Source organism: Chlorella variabilis (assembly GCF_000147415.1).
Source record: "Chlorella variabilis unplaced genomic scaffold CHLNCscaffold_17, whole genome shotgun sequence".
Classification (NCBI taxonomy): Eukaryota; Viridiplantae; Chlorophyta; class Trebouxiophyceae; order Chlorellales; family Chlorellaceae; genus Chlorella; species Chlorella variabilis.
Genome location: NW_005435071.1, coordinates 345,270 through 364,831, shown reverse-complemented (window position 1 = coordinate 364,831; position 19,562 = coordinate 345,270). Strand labels below are relative to the sequence as shown.

At 70.7% G+C, this 19,562-nt stretch overlaps 4 protein-coding genes across 4 annotated transcripts in view; 2 read left to right on the top strand and 2 right to left on the bottom strand.

Moving 5' to 3' along the window:
- Nucleotides 1-4,539, bottom strand: part of CHLNCDRAFT_25737 (hypothetical protein) — a gene marked incomplete at both ends in the record, with an annotated part of 5,688 nt that extends 1,149 nt beyond the window's left edge. The window contains 12 exons of the mRNA XM_005845479.1: nt 77-162; nt 379-609; nt 897-988; nt 1,301-1,436; nt 1,707-1,874; nt 2,179-2,276; nt 2,574-2,684; nt 2,965-3,083; nt 3,391-3,563; nt 3,809-3,895; nt 4,110-4,222; nt 4,371-4,539. Coding sequence (XP_005845541.1) covers nt 77-162; nt 379-609; nt 897-988; nt 1,301-1,436; nt 1,707-1,874; nt 2,179-2,276; nt 2,574-2,684; nt 2,965-3,083; nt 3,391-3,563; nt 3,809-3,895; nt 4,110-4,222; nt 4,371-4,539 — 1,583 coding nt within the window. The remainder of the gene's footprint in view (nt 1-76; nt 163-378; nt 610-896; nt 989-1,300; nt 1,437-1,706; nt 1,875-2,178; nt 2,277-2,573; nt 2,685-2,964; nt 3,084-3,390; nt 3,564-3,808; nt 3,896-4,109; nt 4,223-4,370) is intronic.
- Nucleotides 4,540-5,158: 619 nt separating this feature from the next.
- Nucleotides 5,159-10,593, bottom strand: CHLNCDRAFT_136682 (hypothetical protein; the record flags this gene model as incomplete). The annotated part of the gene is made up of 14 exons (XM_005845478.1): nt 5,159-5,246; nt 5,489-5,552; nt 5,770-5,872; nt 6,056-6,745; nt 6,969-7,097; nt 7,276-7,964; nt 8,072-8,179; nt 8,475-8,508; nt 8,629-8,759; nt 8,944-9,264; nt 9,475-9,585; nt 9,724-9,837; nt 9,982-10,425; nt 10,548-10,593. 14 exons carry the CDS (start codon nt 10,591-10,593, stop codon nt 5,159-5,161), a joined length of 3,072 nt encoding a protein of 1,023 aa, XP_005845540.1.
- A 653-nt stretch (nt 10,594-11,246) lies between these two features.
- CHLNCDRAFT_25716 (hypothetical protein) lies at nt 11,247-13,482 on the top strand (the record flags this gene model as incomplete). The annotated part of the gene is made up of 7 exons (XM_005845589.1): nt 11,247-11,405; nt 11,590-11,685; nt 11,897-12,021; nt 12,264-12,361; nt 12,609-12,751; nt 13,013-13,096; nt 13,300-13,482. Coding segments are annotated over 7 exons (888 nt in total), but the record flags the coding sequence as incomplete, so codon positions are not given.
- A 1,221-nt stretch (nt 13,483-14,703) lies between these two features.
- CHLNCDRAFT_53713 (hypothetical protein) overlaps nt 14,704-19,562 on the top strand; it is a gene marked incomplete at both ends in the record, with an annotated part of 9,324 nt that continues 4,465 nt past the window's right edge. Inside the window, 13 exons of the mRNA XM_005845588.1 lie at nt 14,704-14,761; nt 14,843-15,381; nt 15,613-15,871; nt 16,109-16,450; nt 16,654-16,763; nt 16,989-17,085; nt 17,279-17,406; nt 17,741-17,809; nt 18,013-18,064; nt 18,263-18,408; nt 18,649-18,739; nt 18,890-18,933; nt 19,190-19,370. Coding sequence (XP_005845650.1) covers nt 14,704-14,761; nt 14,843-15,381; nt 15,613-15,871; nt 16,109-16,450; nt 16,654-16,763; nt 16,989-17,085; nt 17,279-17,406; nt 17,741-17,809; nt 18,013-18,064; nt 18,263-18,408; nt 18,649-18,739; nt 18,890-18,933; nt 19,190-19,370 — 2,116 coding nt within the window. The remainder of the gene's footprint in view (nt 14,762-14,842; nt 15,382-15,612; nt 15,872-16,108; nt 16,451-16,653; nt 16,764-16,988; nt 17,086-17,278; nt 17,407-17,740; nt 17,810-18,012; nt 18,065-18,262; nt 18,409-18,648; nt 18,740-18,889; nt 18,934-19,189; nt 19,371-19,562) is intronic.

Sequence of the window (19,562 nt, the reverse complement as noted above, 5' to 3'; positions counted from 1 at the left end):
GCCACCGCCGGGGGCAAGGGGGGCGGGGGGGGGTTTGGCCCCCCCCCCCCCCCCCCCCCCCCGCCCCCCGCCTCACTTCTCGATGTAGCGATCGTCGCCGGCGTTCTTGCCGTCGTCCCCGGGGGCGCGGTAGCGGTGCTGCCCCAGCACATGCTCCGCAATCTGCGGGGAGGAGGGTGGGAGGCAGGCAGGCGGGTGGTGCCAGGAAACCTTTCACCCTGGTGCCGGTGGGCAGGAGGGAGGAGGCTGGGGAGCCAGACCAGCAGGCCCCATGCCTGCCACAGTACCACCACCGCCCTACAAAGCGCTCGTCCTGCCCACGCCGGCACGCCACACCGCCGCCACCACGGCACCCGCCACCACGCGCCAACCACGCACCTCCCTGTCCCTCGCCGCATCATTGTTGTCCAGCACCACAAACAGCAGGTCGAAGCGGGAGAGGAGGGAGTCGGGCAGGCCGATGTTGCGGGTGATGGAGATGGTGCGGTCGTAGGAGCCGTAGATGGGGTTGGCCGCCGCCACCACGGAGCAGCGGGCATTCAGTGAGCACATGATCCCCGCCTTGGCGATCGTCACCGTCTGCTGCTCCATAACCTCATGGATCGCCACCTGTGGTTGGTGTGGTTGGCGGGGAGGGGAGGGGAGGGGAGCGGGGGGCCGGCTGGATGGAGCTGAGCTGCGGCTGAGGAAGGCGGCCGGAAAGGGGCGGGCGCCCTCGCCACCACCGCCACCCACGCACACCCACACCACGCAAACACACCACCACCCACCGACCCACACCACCCATCCCCAGCCATGCACATCCCCAGCCCACACACGCGCACACCGGATACGCCGCCCTGCCGCCACCCGCCTCGCTGCCCACCCTGTCTGCCACCGCCCGCCCCGCCGCCCACCCTGTCTGCATCGTTCATCTTGTCGAACTCGTCAATGCACACCACGCCGCGGTCAGCCAGCACCATGGCGCCGGCCTCCAGCCGCCGCTCGCCTGCGGGCGAGGAGGGCAACAGCACCAGTGTGTGGAGGGAGGTGGGTGGGGGCAGGAGGAGACAGCAAGGAGGCTGTCAGAGGGAGGGGCAGCAGGGAGGAGCCGGGGGCTGACAAGGAGGAGACAGCAAGGAGGCTGTCGGCGCCAGGCCCAGGCATGAAGCTGGGGCAGCGGGAGGGCTGTGCCACAGCACCAGCTTCGTGGCACGGGGCGCAGCGGGGCGGGCAGCACAGCGGGCCAGGCTGGCACTCCGGGCAGCGGGGTGGCAGCAGGGCAGCGGGAGAGGTGGCGGGGGAAGCTGCCACGCCGCACCCGTCTCTGCGTCGGTGGTGACGGCGGCGGTGAGGCCGACGCCCGAGGAGCCGCGCCCTGTGGTGGAGACGCTGAGCGGGGCGATGTTCATGACGGCGCGCAGCAGCTGGGACTTGGCCACGCCGGGGTCGCCCACCTGCAGGCCGAGGGCGGTGAGCGGCGGTGGGGTGGTTGGCAGGGGTTGCAGGGTGGGAGGGCCGGTGCATGCGAGAGCGGGAGGGCGAGGACGCCGGCGTGGCTGGCTGCGCAGGCAGGCTGGGGCTGGGTGCAAGAGCCCCTCCCGGCCCCGCATCGCCTACTGGCTGGTTCAGGCACAGGAGCCCGCGCCTTGCGCCCGGCCAGGCCCGGCGCCCGGCCCGGCCCACCATCCCCCCCCACACACACACCCAACACCAGCCCAGCCCACCATGAGGCAGTTGATGTCTCCGCGAAGGTGGGTGCCATTGGCCAGCGTGCGCTCGCGCCCGCCCGCCAGCAGCAGCACCAGCGCCCGCTTGATGATGTCGTGGCCGTGGATGGAGGGCGCCAGGCTGGCGCCCAGCTGCGCCATCACATCCTCCTCCCCAGCCAGCTCCTGCACGCGGGTGTAAGGGGGTGGCGCGAGGGCGGCGTAAGAGGGTGGGGCAGTAAAGGGAGGTTGGTGCGGCGCACGGTGGCACCAAGGGCGCGGCCAGGGCACAAGGCGGGCCGGGCCGGGCCCCGCCCGCTGCCGGCTGCTGGGCGCACACGCCAGCTACCCTCGGGGGTCAGCCGCCACCACATGCCACCCATGTGCACCAGCAACCACCGCCAACCAGCGCGCATGCACACACCAACCATACCCGGCAGGCACACACGCACACACACACACACACCAGCACCGCCCCTCCCTCCCTCACCGTGATGTTGTCGTAGTCTTCCTCAGTGAAGGAGGGGCCCTGGGCATCGCGCGACAGCTTGCGCACGCCGTTGGCCACCACCACGGCACGGAAGACGCCTGCAGGGGGTGGTGGGGGTCTGGTGTGTGGGCAGGTGGCGCGCAGAGGGTGTAGGCAGGGAGGCAGACGCAAGGGCAGGAGGGGATGAGGCGTTGCTGCCGGCGGCCGCCGGCCAGGCACGGCCAGGGCTGGCCAGCAGGCGGGCTGGCGAGGTGGCAGGTGGGAGGGCTGGCCTCTCAGGGGCGTGGGGTGGCAACCCCTACACCCTGACTGACAGGCGGCAGCGCGGCCAGCAGGGGAGGGCGTAACAGAAACACTAGACTGATCTCCCCGCTACTCAATCCCACCCAGCCCACCGCTGACGGAGCCGTTGGCGCGCGGCGGCACGGGCTTGTAGATGCCGGCGATGGACACGCGGTCCCCCGGCTTGCAGGCGTCGCACAAGTCGTCCTCCAGTACCACCTCCACTGCAGGGGGGAGGTGAGGGTGTGTGGTTGGGGGGGGTGGAGAAGGGCGGGAAGGGTGGCAGGTGAGGGCGTGTGATGGGGGGGCGTGCAGGTGAGGTCGTGTCTTGAGGAGGGGGGCGGTGAGGGCGTGCGCAGGCATGGAGAGAAGAGGGAACGGGAGCGTGGGGGGGGGGGCTCCCAGGGGCATGTGAGGGTGCGGATGTAGGCAGGCAGGCGTGGCAGCGTGCGCGGCAGGCGGGCAGGCAGCGCGCGCAGCGCTGGGCGTCAGGCGCCCGCTCACCGGAGCGCGGCAGCTGGCCGGGGGGCGCCGTCTCCGGCAGCTCCTGCAGGGTGACGGTCTGGTTGTTGACGTAGGTGGACATGCCAAACTGTGTGGTCAACAGGTTGCCGTTCTCATCCCTGCGACGATGAGGCAGGCAGGCGGGGTGGCAGGCGGCAGGCCGGTGAGCATGGCAGGGCGGCGGGGTGGCAGGTGCTGGGGGGCGAGCATGGCAGGGTGCTGGAGGTGTGGGGCGCTGAGATGTGTGCCGTGAGCGGCTGGTGCCAAAGAGGTGTGGGCTGGCGGCGTGTAGGGCAGCAGGGAGGTGAGTGGGCGAGGTGAGCCGTGTGTGGGGGGCAGGAGCGGGAAGCGGACGCGCAGCCAGGGCGCGGCCGGCTGCCTGGCTGGCTAGGGTGGGCCCGGGGGCTGCGCTGCCGCCAAGCTCACTTGGTGGGGTAGGCTGTGGAGGTGGGGGCGCCTGTGTTGGAGGTAACATCCCGGTACTCTCGGCTCTGGAACTGGCCGGTGGCGGGGCAGTGGTGCACGCTCTTCACCAGCTTGGGGCGCACCAGGCTGGACTTGGTCACGATGCCCTGCAGGTTGACCAGCTTGGACAGGAACTGCAGCGCGGCGTGTGCGTGTGGGGGGGCAGCGGGCAGGGGTTGGAGGTGGACGGGCGGTTCAGGGGGCGCAGGGAGCGTTGAGGGGAAGGAGCTATGTGGGTATGGCGGCATGCGGCAGGCCAGGCCTGCAGCTGCCATGCAGCTGCATGCTTCCTGCGACCCCGCCGCCGGCCCCATCACAGCCCGGCCCCGCTGCCGCTCGTGTAACAAGCAGGCCCACGGCCGCCGAGCCGCCGCCGCACCCCGGAGCCCAGGTCGCGAGGGTTGGTGGTGTTGCGGCCAAACTCTCCGCAGAAGGACACGTGCACGCGCTGCGCCTCCTCCAGCAGCTGCGGCAGCAGGGAAGGAAGGAAGGGGAGGAACACGCCACAGGCAGCCGCGCCGAGTCAGCCGGCGGCGAGGACCAGTAAGCATGAGTGTGTCGGCGCGCTCGCGCTGCGCCGGGCGTCTCCCGCGAGCGCTGCGCCCGCTGCGCGCCGGCCCCCGCAGCAGCCTGCCTCTGCTGCCTGCTCCCAGCTCCCATGCTGTGATATTGGCGGGCACCTTGGGCGAGCGGTTGCGGATGAAGTCCTCGAGGGCCTCCTCAAACGGCGGCATGCAGGTGGCAGGGGCGTCCAGCACCCGGCGGTGCAGCTCGGCATTGTAGTCGGAAAGGTCTGCGGCAGCGGGACGGCGCGCATTGATTCGACGCCTGGGCGGTGCAGGCGCGCAGGGAGAGGCGCTGGGGCCTCCCAGGGGCAGCCGTCGCCTTGACGCCCATGCGCCGCCACCTGCTGTCCTCTGCTGTCCCCTGCCACCGCTCACCCTGCAGGTCCACCGGCAGCCGCACGCGCTTGGTCTGCGGGTACTGTTTGAGGAGGTCGTCCACCTTTTGCACATAGCGCCCCTGCCCAGTTTCCCTGCCAAAATCCTGATCGAGGAACTCGGTGAAGTCGCGCTTCAGCTCGAGGCGCAGCTCGCTCTGCTCATCCATGGCGAATCGGGGCGTGCCGCGGGCCGATGGCGAGCCAAGAACGTTTGGAAGAGTTTGAAAAAGCTGGGCCGGGCTGGCCTGCTGGGGATCAGCTGGCGCACGTGACGATCGAGGCTCAATGCGCTGCGCCTGATAGCCGCAGAAGAGCGGAATTGAGCCAGCTGGGGCTGCTTTCCATCCCGTCACGGTGTGCCGCCGCCACAGCGTGGCATGCCCCCTGGCTGTGGGTTGCCGCTAATCAGCCTGGCTTACGGGTGCAGGAGCCTCTCTCAGACTGATCACAGATGTCCTGATCCCCCTGTTGCTGTCGTACAATAAGCTGAACCGCGGGGGCCAGTCCCCGCTGCGCACAAAATGATGCAGCGCCCGTCGAGGGCCTCATGCTCTGCCAGGCAGCCCCCCTCTTCTGCTTTCACTACTGTTAGCATGTGAAGAGTTGGTTGACACCGACTGGTTAAAGACAGAAATGAAAGGCAGTCAAGGTATGGACAGAGGGCAGGGGGTGCAGCTGCAACAGGGCGGGAGGGGCGGAGCAGGAGCTGAGGGGAGAGCCAGGCGAGGGCGGCGGTTGGAGACGCCATCGCGCCCCATGGCCTCCAAGGAGCCGATGCTGGCGGTGTCAGCCCTTGGGAACAGGGATGGTTTTGCCTTGGTCTATCAAGAAGATGCCCTCCAGCACGACACGACACACGGGGCACTCCGTGTGGCTGCGGCAGGGTGGGCGGGAGGGCGGGGGTGGGCGGGCAGTTGGCCGGCTCAGGGAGCTGGAGCGAGCACGCGAGCGGTGCAAGGCCTCCAGCAGGCCAGCTGGCGCCCCAGCCCACGGGGTGCGGCGCAAGGGCGTGCCGGCATGCGACAGGGCAGATGCAGCCATGCGTGCATCACGGGCGCGTGTGCAGCGGCAACACGTGTGCAGCGGAAACTCCTGTGAGCGGCAGCCCCTGCCCACCTCTTCTCAACAAACTCCTTGGCACAGGCGCTGCACATGTTGCGGTGGCCGCACGGCAGGCAGACTGCAAGCACAGAGGGCGTGGCCGGCAGGTAGCCGCCACGTCAGCACCCCTCCACGCCACCACCACAGCGGCGGCCCCGCGACAAGCGGGCACAGCAAGCAGCAGGAGCAGCGAGGAGTGCCGGCGCATCAGCAGAGCAGGGCCTCAGCCCAACAAGCATCAGCCATGAGCACCAGCCTGCAGCAGCAGCAGCAGCAGCGGCGGCGGCAACACCCACCCGCGCTCTTCTCTGCCGCCATGCACACGATGCACTCATCCTCATCAGGCTCCTCGAGGGAGGAGGCGCTGGCGCTGGCGCTCATGCCCGCCTGCGACTCACTCTGCAGAAAGGAAAGAAAATGAAAGCAAGGAAAGGAAGAAAAAAAAAAAACGTAAGAAATGAGGGTGGCGGGGAGGGCGCAGGTGTGTGCATCCGGATGAAGGTGGGGGGTGGGGTGCAACGAGCGGACGGGAGCACGGCCAGGCCGGGAGCCGTACGGGCAGCCGGCTGGCAAAGCACTCACCCGCTCAAAGCCCTGGGGCATGGCGGGGGCTTCCCACTTGACGGACGAGGCGGCGCCGCCGGGGGGCAGCGGCGCGCCGCCACGCGCCTGCGCCGCGCGCTGCGCCGCCGCGGCCGCCTGCTGCTGCTGCTGCAGCCACACGCTGTACTGGGGGGTGCCGTACTGCGGAGGGGCGGGCACCCGGGTCCCAAAGCCCGGCGGCGGCTGGTACGCCATGCCGGGCGGGCGGTAGCCGCCACGCCCGGGCGCCCCGCCCCGCCCCCGGCCAGGCACCGGCATGGCAGGCAGGTTGCCGGGCCCGCGCGCGGCGGCTGCCGCGCCAGCTGGCGGCCTGGGGGGTGCATAACCTTGGATGAAGCTCTGCGGGGCCAGGGCCTGCCCGTTGGCAGTCAAGGGGTTGTACGCCGGACGGGGTGCGGCCGCGCCGCCGGCTGCCAAGGGGTTGTACGCGCCGCGCCCGCGCCCGCGCCCGGCGGCGGCCGCGGCGGCAGCGGCCGCGCCGGGCGGCAGCGGCATGCCCGGCAGCAGCGCGGGGGCGGCCGCCGGCGCGGCGCGGCTTGCGGCGCTGGGGGCGGCGCTGGCGGGGGTGGAGGGGGCGCCGCCGCTGGCCGAGCCGCCGGCGCCGCCGCCTTTCATCCGAGACATCATTTCCCGCAAAAGGTGCTTGGTCTGTTTCAATCGCTGGCTGACCTGCAGGCGCGGGAGCAAAGCGCGGGTGGCCCACAGCGGCGAGCGGCACAGGCTCAGCTCCTGCAGATCCTCATCCCACCCCCACACACCGCCTCCCATCCCCAGCCATGCACACAGGCATGGAGCCGTGCCGGGCAGGCCGGCCACCCTGCGCCGCACCCTCAGCACGCCGCCCTGCACCCTGCGCCGCCCGCCAGCAGGCTGCGCAGCCCGCCCCCTGCACCTGCTTTCTGTCGCCCTCGGTAGCGTTTGGGTTGTCGCGGACCAGCGCCCACTGCACGCCCTGCTGCACCGCCTGCTGCAGCTGGCTGAGGTCGTTGGCAGCCTCTGCCGCGTCGATGATGCTCAGCACCTGCAGGCCCGAGGAGCGAGGAGGCGGCGGGTACACACGCACGGGCAGCACGGCAGCACGCATGGATTAGAAAAGGGCAAGCCAGGCGGGGAGTGGCAGCCAGGGCGGGCGGGAGGGACGCAGGGCAGGGAGGGAGCACGGGCAGTCAGGGGCAGAAGGTGAGGTGAGGTGGCGGTACCTGCTTGGCTGCCATGGTACCGCTGATATTCATCTTCTGAGCCTGCTGGCGCTGCACAGTGACGGGGGTGGGGGCTTCCGCAGCGGAAGAAGAGGAGGCACCAGAGCCGCCAGCGGGAAGCGGGCCGGCAGCGGTGGGCAAGGGTGCGCGGGCGGGCGGCGCGGCCGCAGCGGGGGCCGCCGCAGCGGCAGCCGGGGCCGGCGGCGACAGCATTTCGGGTCCCAGCGGGCTGACGGCTCGCGAGGCAGCTGCGCTGGTGGATCGCGAGGCGGTCGCGCTGGTGGATTGAGAAGCAGTTGCGCTGGTGGATTGAGAAGCAGTTGCGCTGGTGGATTGCGAGGCAGTCGCGCTGCTGCTGGCACTGCTGCTGCTGTTGCCGACGCCGGGCTGTGTGCGCGGCACCAAGGCCACAGCCGCCGCGGCCGCGGCCTCGGCTGCCTGCTGCTGCTTCAGCTTCTTCTGCTGCTTCTTGGAGAGCTTGGTCGGCCCTGCGTCTCCGGCAGCCGATTCCGCAGAGGCTTCTTCCAGTATAGCATAAGGAGAGGCACGGCCGTCTGTTGAGGGCCCCGCTTCTTCGTCAAGGGAGGCTGGCTGCGAGGCTGGGCCCGCCGTTTCTGCTGCTGCTGCCGAGGGTGAAGTCGCCTCCGCGTTTGCAGCGGGGGCCGAGGAGGGCCCGGCGCCATCATCGCCTGCGCAGCAGCCGGCAAGCGCGGCAGAGAGGTCAGCCCGCCGGCAGCGGCATCCGCATGCTGCCAGCCTGGTGCAGGGCCGCACGCGCTCACGACTTGCACCACACCTGGCTCAGCAGCAGCAGCAGCTGCTTTCTTTTTGGCCTTCTGCTTTTCCTTCTTTGCTTTCCGCTTCTCGGCCTCCCTGGCCTTCTTCTCCTTCTCCCGCGCCTCCTCTGCAGTCAGGCAGGACAACAGCCAGCCATCAACAAGGCAGGGGCGGTGCGACAAAGGGCTAGCGGGCACGTCAGCCAGCCGGCTGCAGTGCTGCCCAACAGCAAGCCATCTTGCTCCGGCCATGAGCGGCAGCGCCCGGCGCAGGCAGCAGCAGTGACGCCGTGCCGCAGCAGTCCTGTCCAGGCAGCCGCCGCGAGCACAGACAGCTGCAGCAGTGGCGCCGGCGGCAGCAGGTCCAGCAGGCGGCACGGGACAGGGGCTTGCCTTCTAATAGTTCTTTCAACGCCTGCTCACGCCTCCTCTCCTCTGCCGCTGCTTGCCTCCGCAGCTGCACGGCAAGTGCGGCAGGGGGAGAGAAGGCCAGGGGGCACATCAACATGAGAACAGGTGGGAGGGCTATGACGTGGAGACGGCCCACCCACACACACAGCACACCCACACACTGCACCTGCTCCTGCCGCTTCGCCTCCTTCTCCTCCTCCCGCTTCTTGGCCTCCTCCTCGGCCTTCCGCCGCGCCTCGGCCTGCAATGCAGTCTCCTGGTTGGCGCTCTGGGGCCGCTTTTCCGCAGGCTTGGCCGCTGCAGGCGGGCAAATGGGTGGGTGGGTGGGTGGGGCGGGGGGGCATGGGCCAGGCACGGCCCGGGGCCACCAGTGTGAGCAGGCAGCCCGGCAAGCAGGCGCTCTCCCATGGAGAGGCAGCGCAGCAAACAGCCCTCAGCCGGCGGCTCCCAAGCAGGTGGCCAAGCCCAGCCGGCGGCTCACGCTTTGGTGCTGCTGCAGCGCGGCCTCCCCGCGTATCCACATCGCCGCCCTCCCCTTCCGAGCCAGACTCCGAATCGGTGCCGGCCAGCGGCGGCGGCTCCTCCCCATCCTCCTCCTCCGACTGTGCCCCGTAGGGTGCGGCAGCGAGAGCCACCGGGGAGGGGGAGGCGGCAAGCGGGCGGGCAGGCATGGACGCGGCCGCCGCCGGCGGGCTCCTAGGCTGCAGCGGCGCGGCCGGCTCGTCTGTCCCGTCGCCCTTGCTTTCCCCTTCTGACAGCGGCGTTCCTTCCGACTCATCCCCCGAGCCATCGCTCTCATTGTCTGCAGAGCCTTGCAGCGTGCGGCCCAAGGGCAGGCAGCAGAGCGTGAGGCCAGCAGCACGGGCGGTCGGCTGCAGCGGCTGGCCGGGCTGAGCCAGCGCAGCGCAGCGCAGCGCATGCGAGTGCCGTTGGCAGGCAGCAGCCGCTTGCTGGCACACCGGCTGCAACGGCAAGGCCCGACTGAGCAGCAGCAGGCCACCCGGCTGCTCACCGCTTCTGTCCACCAGGTCTGGCGGCGCGTCGCTGTCCTCCTCCCCCTCCTCCTCTGCATGCTTTGTGCCGTTGGCCAGCGGCGCCGCGGCGGCGGGTGCGGCTGGCTGCGCTGCTGGGCTGGCGCGGGGGGCAGAGGCAGGCCGGCTGGCGGGCGCTGGCGCCGGGGCTGGGGCAGCCGCACCGCGAGCCGAGGCGGGCGGGAGCGCAGGAGCGGTGGGGCTCATGGGCTCGTCGCTGTCGGATTCACCTTCACCCAAGAGCGGCGGCGGCGCATCGTCGTCGTCCTCGCTGGCAGAGCCGCCGTCGCTGGCGGGAGGCAGCGGCGGCAAGGGCGGGTCTGCAGGCGCGGCCGACGGCTGGCCTGCAGCAGGCACGCGTGGGGACGGGCACACAGGTGCGGCTTTCACTCGACCCCTCCCTGCATCCTGCTGCGGCCGTGCAGGCACGCGAGGGTCCCGCCTCCCCTCACCCACAGCACCACCGCTGCGCGATCCCCAGCACCCACATTCCTCGTCGTCTGTGACTAAGAGGTCAGGCATACCCTCCACATCGTGGCTGCTGCTGGCCGAGCTGCGGCCGCTAGCGGCGGCGGGCACGCGGCTGCTGCGCTCACGCTTGCTGCCGCCCAGCCCTGCCGCCGGCTTGCCTGGCCGGCTGCGATTCGGCTGCGGGGCGGCGACTTTGTTGGCGGCCGCGGGGGCGCCCGCCACCATGCGGCGCGCCATCTCCGCCGTGATCCCGGACAGCTCAGCAGAGGAGTCGGGTGCAGGTGCCGGCGCCGCAGCATGGAACATGCGCAAAGCCAAGCTTTCTTGATGCGGCCCGGCGGCGCGGCCGACTTCCCCGTCGCTGACTGCCTCATCGCTGTCCTCAAGCCCAGGTGGCGGATCGCTCTCCGCCTCCGACTCGTCGGCCGGGGTGAGGGCGGCAGGGGCCTCGCCCTCGCTGCCTGCGAGGGCCAAGGGAGCCCGAGCAGCAGCAAGAGGTGTGGGCACATGGGCAAGCAGACTCTGCAGCACGGCAGCAGCTGCCTGACACACCAGTCACACGACAGCTTCAATCCTTTCCCACCTTGGGCCTGAACAGGGGCCTTGGGCTCTGCGTCCAATTGGGCCATGGCTGCAGGGGGCGGCAGGATGGTCAGGGCTGGGCCTCACGTGCTAATAACACATGTAGAGCAATCAGGGTTGCTGCAGCGGGGCGAAAGCCGGACGCTAGCCAGCGTCCAGTGGTGGGTGAGGTCGCATGGCAGAAGCAGCAACTGGACGGGCTCCCACGGCGCCATAGTAATCTGCACTGATCGTCCAGCCGCACGGCCCACCTGCTGGCAGCCGGCACAGTTAAAGTGAGCGCTAGCAGGTCGCTACAGTGCCTCGGCAAGACCCACAGGCCTGCCCGCCACAGGCCCAAACCTAGAGTGTTGAGCAGCCGGCGGCGGTGGGTCCCTAGCTTTGCCACTTCCAATGGCGGCGGGACAACGCCAGCTCATCCTCCCTCATTCCGTGCTTGCTTAAAGACTCTGTCTGGGGTTATATAGTGCTTCCAGGATTCGCGCTAGGCCTCCGGCACCTCTGCCCCGCGAGCCATCTTTGACCGCAGCGCCCCCAGCTCTTCGGCACCCCCTCTGCAACCCAGGCGCTCCCCCGTGTGTCGTGGACGACACAAACGGCCCCTGCCAGCCGGCCGAGGCCCGCCGCTGGGCGGCAGCGCGGGCCCTGCCCTGCCCGCCGCACTTCCGCGCACCACCCACCGCGCACCGCGCCGGCCGCAATGCAGCGCTACAAGGTCACCAAGCAGCTGGGCGACGGCACCTACGGCAGCGTGTTCAAGGCGAAGAACAAGCAGACGGGGGAGGTGGTGGCCATCAAGAAGATGAAGCGCAAATACTACACGTGGGACGAGTGCCTGGCACTGCGCGAGGCGCGTGGTGTGGGGCCCATGCTGGGGAATGGCGCCAGCAGTGGGGTGCATTGCAGGCCTCGTTTCGTTCGGCTGGTGCTACATGCAGGAGGCCGGCGGCGGCACACGCACACCACAGTCCAATGGGCGCATGCGTGCCCGGGTGCCGCCTTAAAGGGCTCCGCCGCCTCTGCCCCTGCTGCCACGCCTGCAGGTGCGCAGCCTGCGCAAGCTGCACCACCCCTGCATCGTGCAGCTGAAGGAGGTGATCCGCGAGAACGACGAGCTGTTCTTCGTTTTCGAGTACATGGTGGGCAGGGGAGGGCTGCGTGCGCTAGGCTGCATTGCGCGGCCGCGGGGAGAGCAGGAGGCGCCCTGACCCGTGAAGCCGTGCTGGACAGCCTGCTGCGGCATGGGGATGGGGCGGCCACATCCACACACACGAGTCGCATATCCCCATGTTGCTGTTCTCGTGCCGTGGGTATCTACTGCTGCTCCACTGTTGTACCGCTGTACCGCAGGACTGCAACCTGTACCAGATGGTGAAGGACCGCGACAAGTACTTTGCCGAGAGCCGGGTGCGCAACTGGACGTACCAGATCCTGCAGGGCCTGGCCTTCATGCACAAGCAGGGCTACTTCCACAGGTGGGGGGCTGCGGGTGGAGTGTGTGTGGAGCATAGGGATGGGGAGGCGGGGGCCGGTTGGCCGGTTGGGCTCGCCACGCGGCACGTAGCACCGCTGCCGCTGCCAGCTTTGCATGCAGTGCCCATGCTGTGCTGTGCCAGGCACCATGCTGCGCACGTCTGCATCGCCTGAGCAAGGGACCACAGCTTGGTCTCACAGGCATGCTGCGCCACGCTGTGCTGCGCTGTGCCCGCTGGCGCAGGGACATGAAGCCGGAGAACCTGCTGGTGCACCGCGACACAGTGAAGATAGCAGACTTTGGGCTGGCCAGAGAGATCCGCTCGCGCCCGCCCTACACAGGTGGGGGGGCCAGGCAGCGGCGCGGAGCGCCGCTGCCGGGTGCCGGCCGGCGTCGCCGTTACATGCCGTAACGCAGCCCCCATACCCGCAGTAGCCAGTTGGGTGCTGCACTGTGTGGAAGCAGAAGCTGTGCCCTCTCCCCCTGACTCACATGCCACCATCTCCCACCGAGCAACCAACCAACCAAAACCGGACATAAACCAGCATGTGCCCTCCCATCCCCGGGCCCATGCGCCTGTGCCTGCAGACTATGTGTCCACCCGCTGGTACCGCGCCCCCGAGGTCCTGCTGCGCTCCCCGCACTACGGAGCCCCCATCGACATGTTTGCCGTGGGGGCCATCATGGCGGAGCTCTACACCCTGCGTCCCCTCTTTCCGGGCAGCTCAGAGGTGGGCGCGAGGCGGGTGGACACATGGGGCCCTGGCTGGCCCTGGCTGTGCCCTGGCTGGGGCCTGGCTGGGCCCTGGCTGGGCCCTGGCTGGCCCGCCTGCAGCCCGCGAGCAGGCGGCTTGCTGCTTGCCGTGGCGCCGTGAGCGGCGGCTTGCACCCTGCCCTGGATCTGCTGCATGCCGTGGCGCCTGCTGGATGCCGGGAGCCCGGCCTGAGCACGGTGTGCGCCTGCTTGTTGTGCCTGCCTGCCGGTACCGCAGCCCGATGAGCTGCACAAGATCTGCTGCGTGATGGGCACCCCCAGCGCCGCCACCTGGCCAGAAGGACTGCAGCTGGCGCAGCAGGTGACTGCCGTCCCAAGCGAACGGGTTGCTTGCTGGTGGCTTGCTTTCAAGCTGCCTTTACCATACAGTCTGCTGCCCGCCCTGGGCTTCCCACTGCCTTCCTTGCACCGCCTGCTGCCACTCAGCGCTGCCCGAGCCTCCATCCCCCACCTCCTGCAAACGCCATGCTGCCGCCACCCAACGCCGCCGCCTGCCTATCGCAGATGAGCTTTCGCTTCCCGCAGCAGGCCGCGCAGCCGCTGGCGAAGCTGGTGGCCACGGCCAGCCCAGAGGCGGTGGAGCTCATGACGGCGATGTGCCAGTGGGACCCCAAGCGCCGCCCCAGCGCGGTGCAGGCCCTGCAGCACCCGTACTTCTGCGTTGGCATACGCAGCCCGCCCGCGCTGGCCGGGGCGGCCCTCAGGGAGCGGGTGCAGCACGCCAGCGCCGCGCTGGCGGCGGCGGCGGCGGCGGCGGGCGGCGGCGCGCCGGGCGGCGGCAGGGCCGGGCTGCCGGGGGGCGCGCTACAGCGAGCGCGGCAGGTGCAGCAGGCGCAGCAGCTGCTGCTGCAGCGGCGGGTGACGAGTGCGAGCGGCGCCCTGCATGCCTCGCCCTCAGTCTTGCAGCACGCCTCGCCGCAGCTGCCGCTCACCAAGCGGCCGCTTGTAGCGGCGGAGAGCAGCCTGCCCTCGCTGCGCGCAGTGCTGCCGGCTGCGGCGCCCGCCAGCGGCGCGCTGCCGCACGCGGCATCCGAGGCAGCGGCAGCGCCCGGGGACCCGCTGCGCCGGCTGGCGCAGCTGCGGCAGGCAGCCGGCGGCGGCAAGCAGGGGCCAGGGCGGCAGGGGCTGCCGCCCCCGGGCACTGCTGCAGCTGGGGCGCCCTACCTGTGCAGGAGCGCATTTAGCAGCGTGCGCAGCGCCCGCTACCGGCCCGGAGTGGACTCGGAAGATGTGGCCAAGCACCCGCCAGCACAGCTGCTGCTGCTCCAGCGGCCCGCCCGACACTCGGTGGCCGCAGCAGGCAGCAGCGACACTCCCACCAAGAGCTTTCTAGCACGGCAGCAGCAGCTGGCTGCGGGGGGCGGCGAGGGAGGCGCAGACAGCTTGGACGGCTTCCTGCCAGATTCGTCGCCGCCGGGAGCAGCGGGCTTGGGGGCGGCGGCTGGCAGCAGCCCGGTGGCGGCGACAACAGCGCCGCCGCCCAAGGGCCGCGTGCTGTCTCTAGCACAGCGCTTCCGTGCGCCCCAAAACCAGAAGGGATGATTCTTGATCTGTAAGAGTAGGTGCAGAGGCAGACGAGGGGCCATTGCTTCGCCTTGCATGCCTCCCGCCTGTCGGCACCTGCTGCCGCCGGCCTGGCTTGGAGGGCGATGGCTGCGCTTTGAGCAGATCCGTTGCCGGCGCCGCTTCCCGCATCGGTGGGCATTCAATCGAGCTGCACAGGGCCTTCTTGTTTGAGTGGCTAGCCATGGCTGCCACCTGTGCAACTCCTCCTGTTGCCAGGCCTCCCCAGGCCCATTGATCAGTGCATCTGCATGTATAGAGTGTTGAAATGCAGTGCTAGGACCGCCCCGCTGCACTAGGCTGCTTCAAGTGTTGGGCGGTGGCTCGCCGCGTGCGGCTGCAGTGATGCTGCTGCGTCCAGCGCTGGCAGCGCAGCTGCTGCTGTTCACGGCGCTAGTGGCAGGTGCGGTGGGCCGCTGTGGGGCCCGCCCCACCCCGCTGCCACTCAACTGCTTCCCCCTCCCGCTTGCACCCGCCCTGACAGCCTGCCCCGCGCTGCACACGGTGCCCACAGGATTGCAACAACCAGCGGCGGACCTGGAGTTCCGGCCGGCGCCCGCAGACCAGGCCATCGTCGTGGCCAGCGAGCGGGAGCTGCGGGCGGCGCTGGCGGGCGGCGACCTGGGCTGGCGCGACCGGCGCGTGGTGCAGCTGACGGCCGACATCCAGCTCAGCGCCCCGCTGGCCATCACCACGCCCGTCCGCCTGCAGGGCAACTGCGCGGCCGCCGCCGGCGGCAGCCGCTGCTGCGTGCTGGCCGGCGGCGGCGACGCCGCCCGCCCGCTGCCGCTGCTGCACGTCAGCGGCCCCGCGGCGCTCGTCGAGCTGGCCTGCCTCGAGCTGATGGGCGGCGTGGGGGAGGGCAGCCTGGCGGGCGCCCTCACCGCCTCCAACCATTCCATGGTCGAGCTGGTGGGCGTTCGGCTGACGGGGAACGCGGCCGACAGCGGCGGCGCGGCGCGTGTGGATTCCCACGCAACCCTCACCCTGACAGGCTGCGAGGTGGTGGGCAACACGGCGCAGGTGGGCCCCCGCTTCTTTCTTTCTTTAGCTTATTGGCAGAGGCAGAGGGAAGCGGGGGGGAGCCAAGCTGGTAGCTCGCATGGCTGGCCGGGTGGCGGAGGGCGGTGCTTCGGCTCGCCTCGGCGCGGCGGTCGGGAGCCCAGGCGCTGAATCGTTTTTGCCTGTGGAAGCTGCGCCCGGGGCCCTGTGCGGGCAATCATTAGGCACGCCGCTCGCCCCCGCCCCCTGCAGCAAGCTGGCGGCGGCGTCTTTTCCCACAGCGGCACGCTGCGCCTGCGCCGCACCGCCCTGTACGGCAATGCTGCGGCCGAGGGCGGCGGCGTCAGCCTGTCCGGCGGCTCCCGCCTGACCGCCTCGCGCTGCCGCCTGGGCGGCAACCGCCTGGCCGGCGGCGGCGGCGGGCCGGGCGCGGGCGCAGACCTGCTTCTGACTGACGGCGAGCACAGCGCTGCCTACCTGGAGCCTCTACCAGAGGCCGGGGAGCTGTCTGGTGAGTGCTGGCAGTGGCGGTGGTGGTCTGGCGGTGGTGGTGGGTGCTGCAGCGGTGGTGGTGGTGATAGGCGGCGGGTGTGTGCGAGCGATGGTATGGTGGTGGTGACGATGTTCTGTGTGTGCGTGTGTGTGGTCTGTGGGAGGGCGAGTCGGCGGCAGGGCGCCACATCGTTGTGACGGCTGCCCGCCTCTGCCCTTTGCCCCGCGCGCCGCAATGCCCTCCCCCTGCCTGCAGCGCGCGGCGGCGAGCTGCGCCGCCTCTCCCTGCTGGCAGAGCCTGCAGAGGGCGCAGACCCCTCGCAGCTGCACCAGGTGTGGGAGGGTGAGGAGGAGCGGCGGCAGGCGCAGGAGCGGCCGGCGGCGGCGGCGGCGGCGGCGGCCACGCGCCAGCTGGGCCACCCCACAGCCGACGAGGCTGGCGAGGCGCAGCGGCGGCAAGGGATGGGCGCCGACGAGCGTGTTGTGAGCGAGTGGATGGAGGCTGTACACCGGCGGGACCAGGAGGCGCCGGCCGGCCGGGCGGTGGCCGCCAGCCAGGAGCAGCCGCGGCGCAGCCGCAAGCTCAAGCAGGCCTACAGTGCGCCGCCGCCGCCGCCAGGACTGCTGCCGCTGCCCGGGGCTCTGCATCACCCGCGTGCCTGCCTTGCGCCGCGCGCTCCCGCCGCCGGCCTGCGCAGCCCTCCCCTCCCGCCGCCGGCCTGGCCCCTCCACCCTGCCCCCTTTCCACACCTGCCAACCGCCGCTCCCACGCTGCCCCTGCTGTGCGAGCTGTGCCCGCAGCCGTGAGCGTCACCACCGAGAAGGAGCTGGCCGAGGCGATCATGAACAAGGAGCGCTTCATCCGACTGGACGCACACATCGGGCTGACGGGGGCATACAAGGGCCTGCAGGTGCGGCTCCCCGGCGCTGGCGCCTCGGCTGTGGCGCCGGTGCCTTGGCGGCGGGGGTGACGTTGATGCCGCCGCTGCCTCGCCGCCTCGCCGCCCGCCCTTGGCGAGCGCTAGCAGCCCTCGCCACCGGCCGCCCGGACGCGTACCCTCTTGCGTCCCGCAGTCTGTGCTGCTGCCCGCCATCAAGGCCGCCCTGTTCGCTGCCCTCTTGCTGCACCGCTGCAGTCTGTGCTGCCCGCCGTCAAGGCCTCGGTCACCATCACCGGAAACTGCAACGACGACATCTTTGGCGGGCGATGCCTGCTGGACGGCAAGGCGCTGGGTGAGGGGCGGCGGCCGCCTGCCTGCCGGGCGATGTCGGGCGGGCGGTGGCGGGCCGGGGCTGCGGGGCTGCGGGGCACCACATACACGCGCGCGCACACACGCGCGCACTCGCGCTCACACACACACGCATTCACGCTCACACACACACACACAAACAAACATGCACATGCACGCCCACCCTCCCCCTGCAGGCCGCATCCTGCACGTCGACAACGCCGTCTTCATGCCCTCCTTCTTCGTCACCCTGGAGAACATTCGGTTCACGGGGGGCGCCGCGCAGGGCCTGGGCGGCGCCTTCTGGAACCAGGGCCGCATCCAGGTGGGCTGTGGTGGCGGTGGTGGTGTGTGGTGGTGGCGGTGGTGGTGGTGGCGGCAGCGGTTGTGGTGGTGGCGGCAGCGGTTGTGGTGGTGGCGGCAGCGGTGGCGGTGGTGGAGGTAGCATGGTTGGTGGGCACGCGGGCAGGCAGATGGTGGTGGGGATGGCAGGACAGGCAGCACGCCAGGGACGGCGGGGCTGGGGTGGAGAGCCTGCTTGCCGCCGCGGCCGTGCCCTCGTCCTTTCCCTCCTGCCCTTGTCCTTTCTTCCCTGCCCGCTGTCCTCCCTCCCTCCCCCACCCCCTCGCTGTCCTTTCTTCCCGCCTGCCCGCCTGCAGGCGGAGTTTGAAAACTGCCAGTTTGTGTCCAACTCAGCCATCAACGGCGCGGGAGCGGTGGCGCTGCAGGTGCGGCCATAGCGCGCCGCACCCAAAATATAGAACAAACGTCCATAGCGCGGCCAGCAGTGCTTGTCGAGCTGCGCTGCGGCGTGCTGTGCTGCGGCGTGCTGTGCTGCGGCGTGCTGCGCTGGGCATGCCGTGCCATGCCGTGCTGATCGTGCCATGCGAATCGCGCTGAGCTGCGCCGCGCCGGGCCGCGCTTCCCGCAGGACGGCGCCATCGGCCTCTTCAACAAGATCCTGTTCCAGGGCAACTCGGCGCGTGAGTGCGCGCTGCCCTGGCCGTGCATCGGGCCCTGCATGGGAACCGCGAGCGCAGCACACATGCCGAAACATGCCGAAACATCAGCATAGGAGGCCCCACCCACATACACACATCCCCGCACGCCCCATGCACACACTCGTGGACACATCCAATGATGCGTTGCCCAGCCCCCCCCCCCCCCCTAAACCACTGCAGAGTACGGCGCGGGCGGCGCCGCCTACCTCACCTCCAACGCCGGCTTCACGGCGGTGGAGTTCCAGAGCAACGCGGCGCCCAGCGGTGGCGCGGTGGCGGTGGGCCAGTCCTCCACCGGCATCTACTTTAATGGGTGCACCTTCAATGTGCGGCTGGGGTGGAGAGGGAGGGGAGGGGAGCGGGCACCCAGCTCCGGGGTGTTGCGCTTGGGGACGGCGGCGAGGCGGCCCTGCCCGGGTTCCGCCTCTCTGCGTCCGGCCGCGCCGCCCCCGTGCCGCCCCTGCGCGCTGCTGCTCTGCTCGCCGCGCGCGCCGCGTGCCGCATGCCGGTGCCGCACCTCCACACACGGACGCACAACGCGCGCACCTGCGCCCCTGCTGCCGCAGGGCAACAAGGCGGATGTGTTTGGCAACGACATCTACATGGAGAGCTGGGTGGCGACGCCCGCGTACTTCAACCCGTACCCCACCTCCGCACGTGAGCCCGGGGCCAGGGCGTGCCCGCTCGCCTCCCCGCCGCACGCACCACCGCGCTGCCCGCCGCGGTTCGCCCCACCGCCGCCCGCCCACCTCCCCTGCCTGCCTGCCTTTCTTTGTTTTCTTTCTTATCTTTCTTTCTTCCCTGCAGAGGTGTACCCCGAGTCCGTGGTGGCCCCCTACTCCGCCACATCGGTGAGGCCCGCAGGCCCCGCATGCGTGCAGTGGGGGCATGCCGGCCTGCGCGGTGCCGTGAGGCTCCTGCTGCTCCTGCGGCTGCTGCTGCTCCTGCTGCTGCTGCTGCTCCTGCTGCTACTGCTTCTGCTCTGCTGCTGCTTCGCCCCCTCCAAGCCCTTCCCCGACCGTCCATGGATCAGATCTGCCCAGCCTGCGGCCGCCGCCCACACGCTCACCGGCCTTCCTTCCCTGGCCCCCATCCACCCCCCTGCAGTGGCCCTCCTACCCCCTCTACACCTCGCCGCCGCCCTCGCCGCCCGCGCCGCCGCGGCCGCCGCCGCCCTCCCCGCCCGCGCCCCCCAACCCGGCCTCCTGGGTCTACACCGAGGACCAGCTGTGGGATGCGCTGGCTGCGGGCAACTCCACAATCACCCTGGGCGCCCACATACAGGTGGGTGGGGTGGTGGGGGGGAGGGTGATGAAAGTGGTGACAGTGGTTCTGGTGGCAGCGGCGGAGGCGGCGGTGGTGGTGGCGGCGGTGGGCAGGTGTCAGGGGGAGTGTGTTGGGGTGTTCAGGCAGGGTCAGGGGCCACATGTGTCGGCAGGCGAGGCGGCGCAGCCGCAGCGGCTCGGCGGGTGGCGGCGGC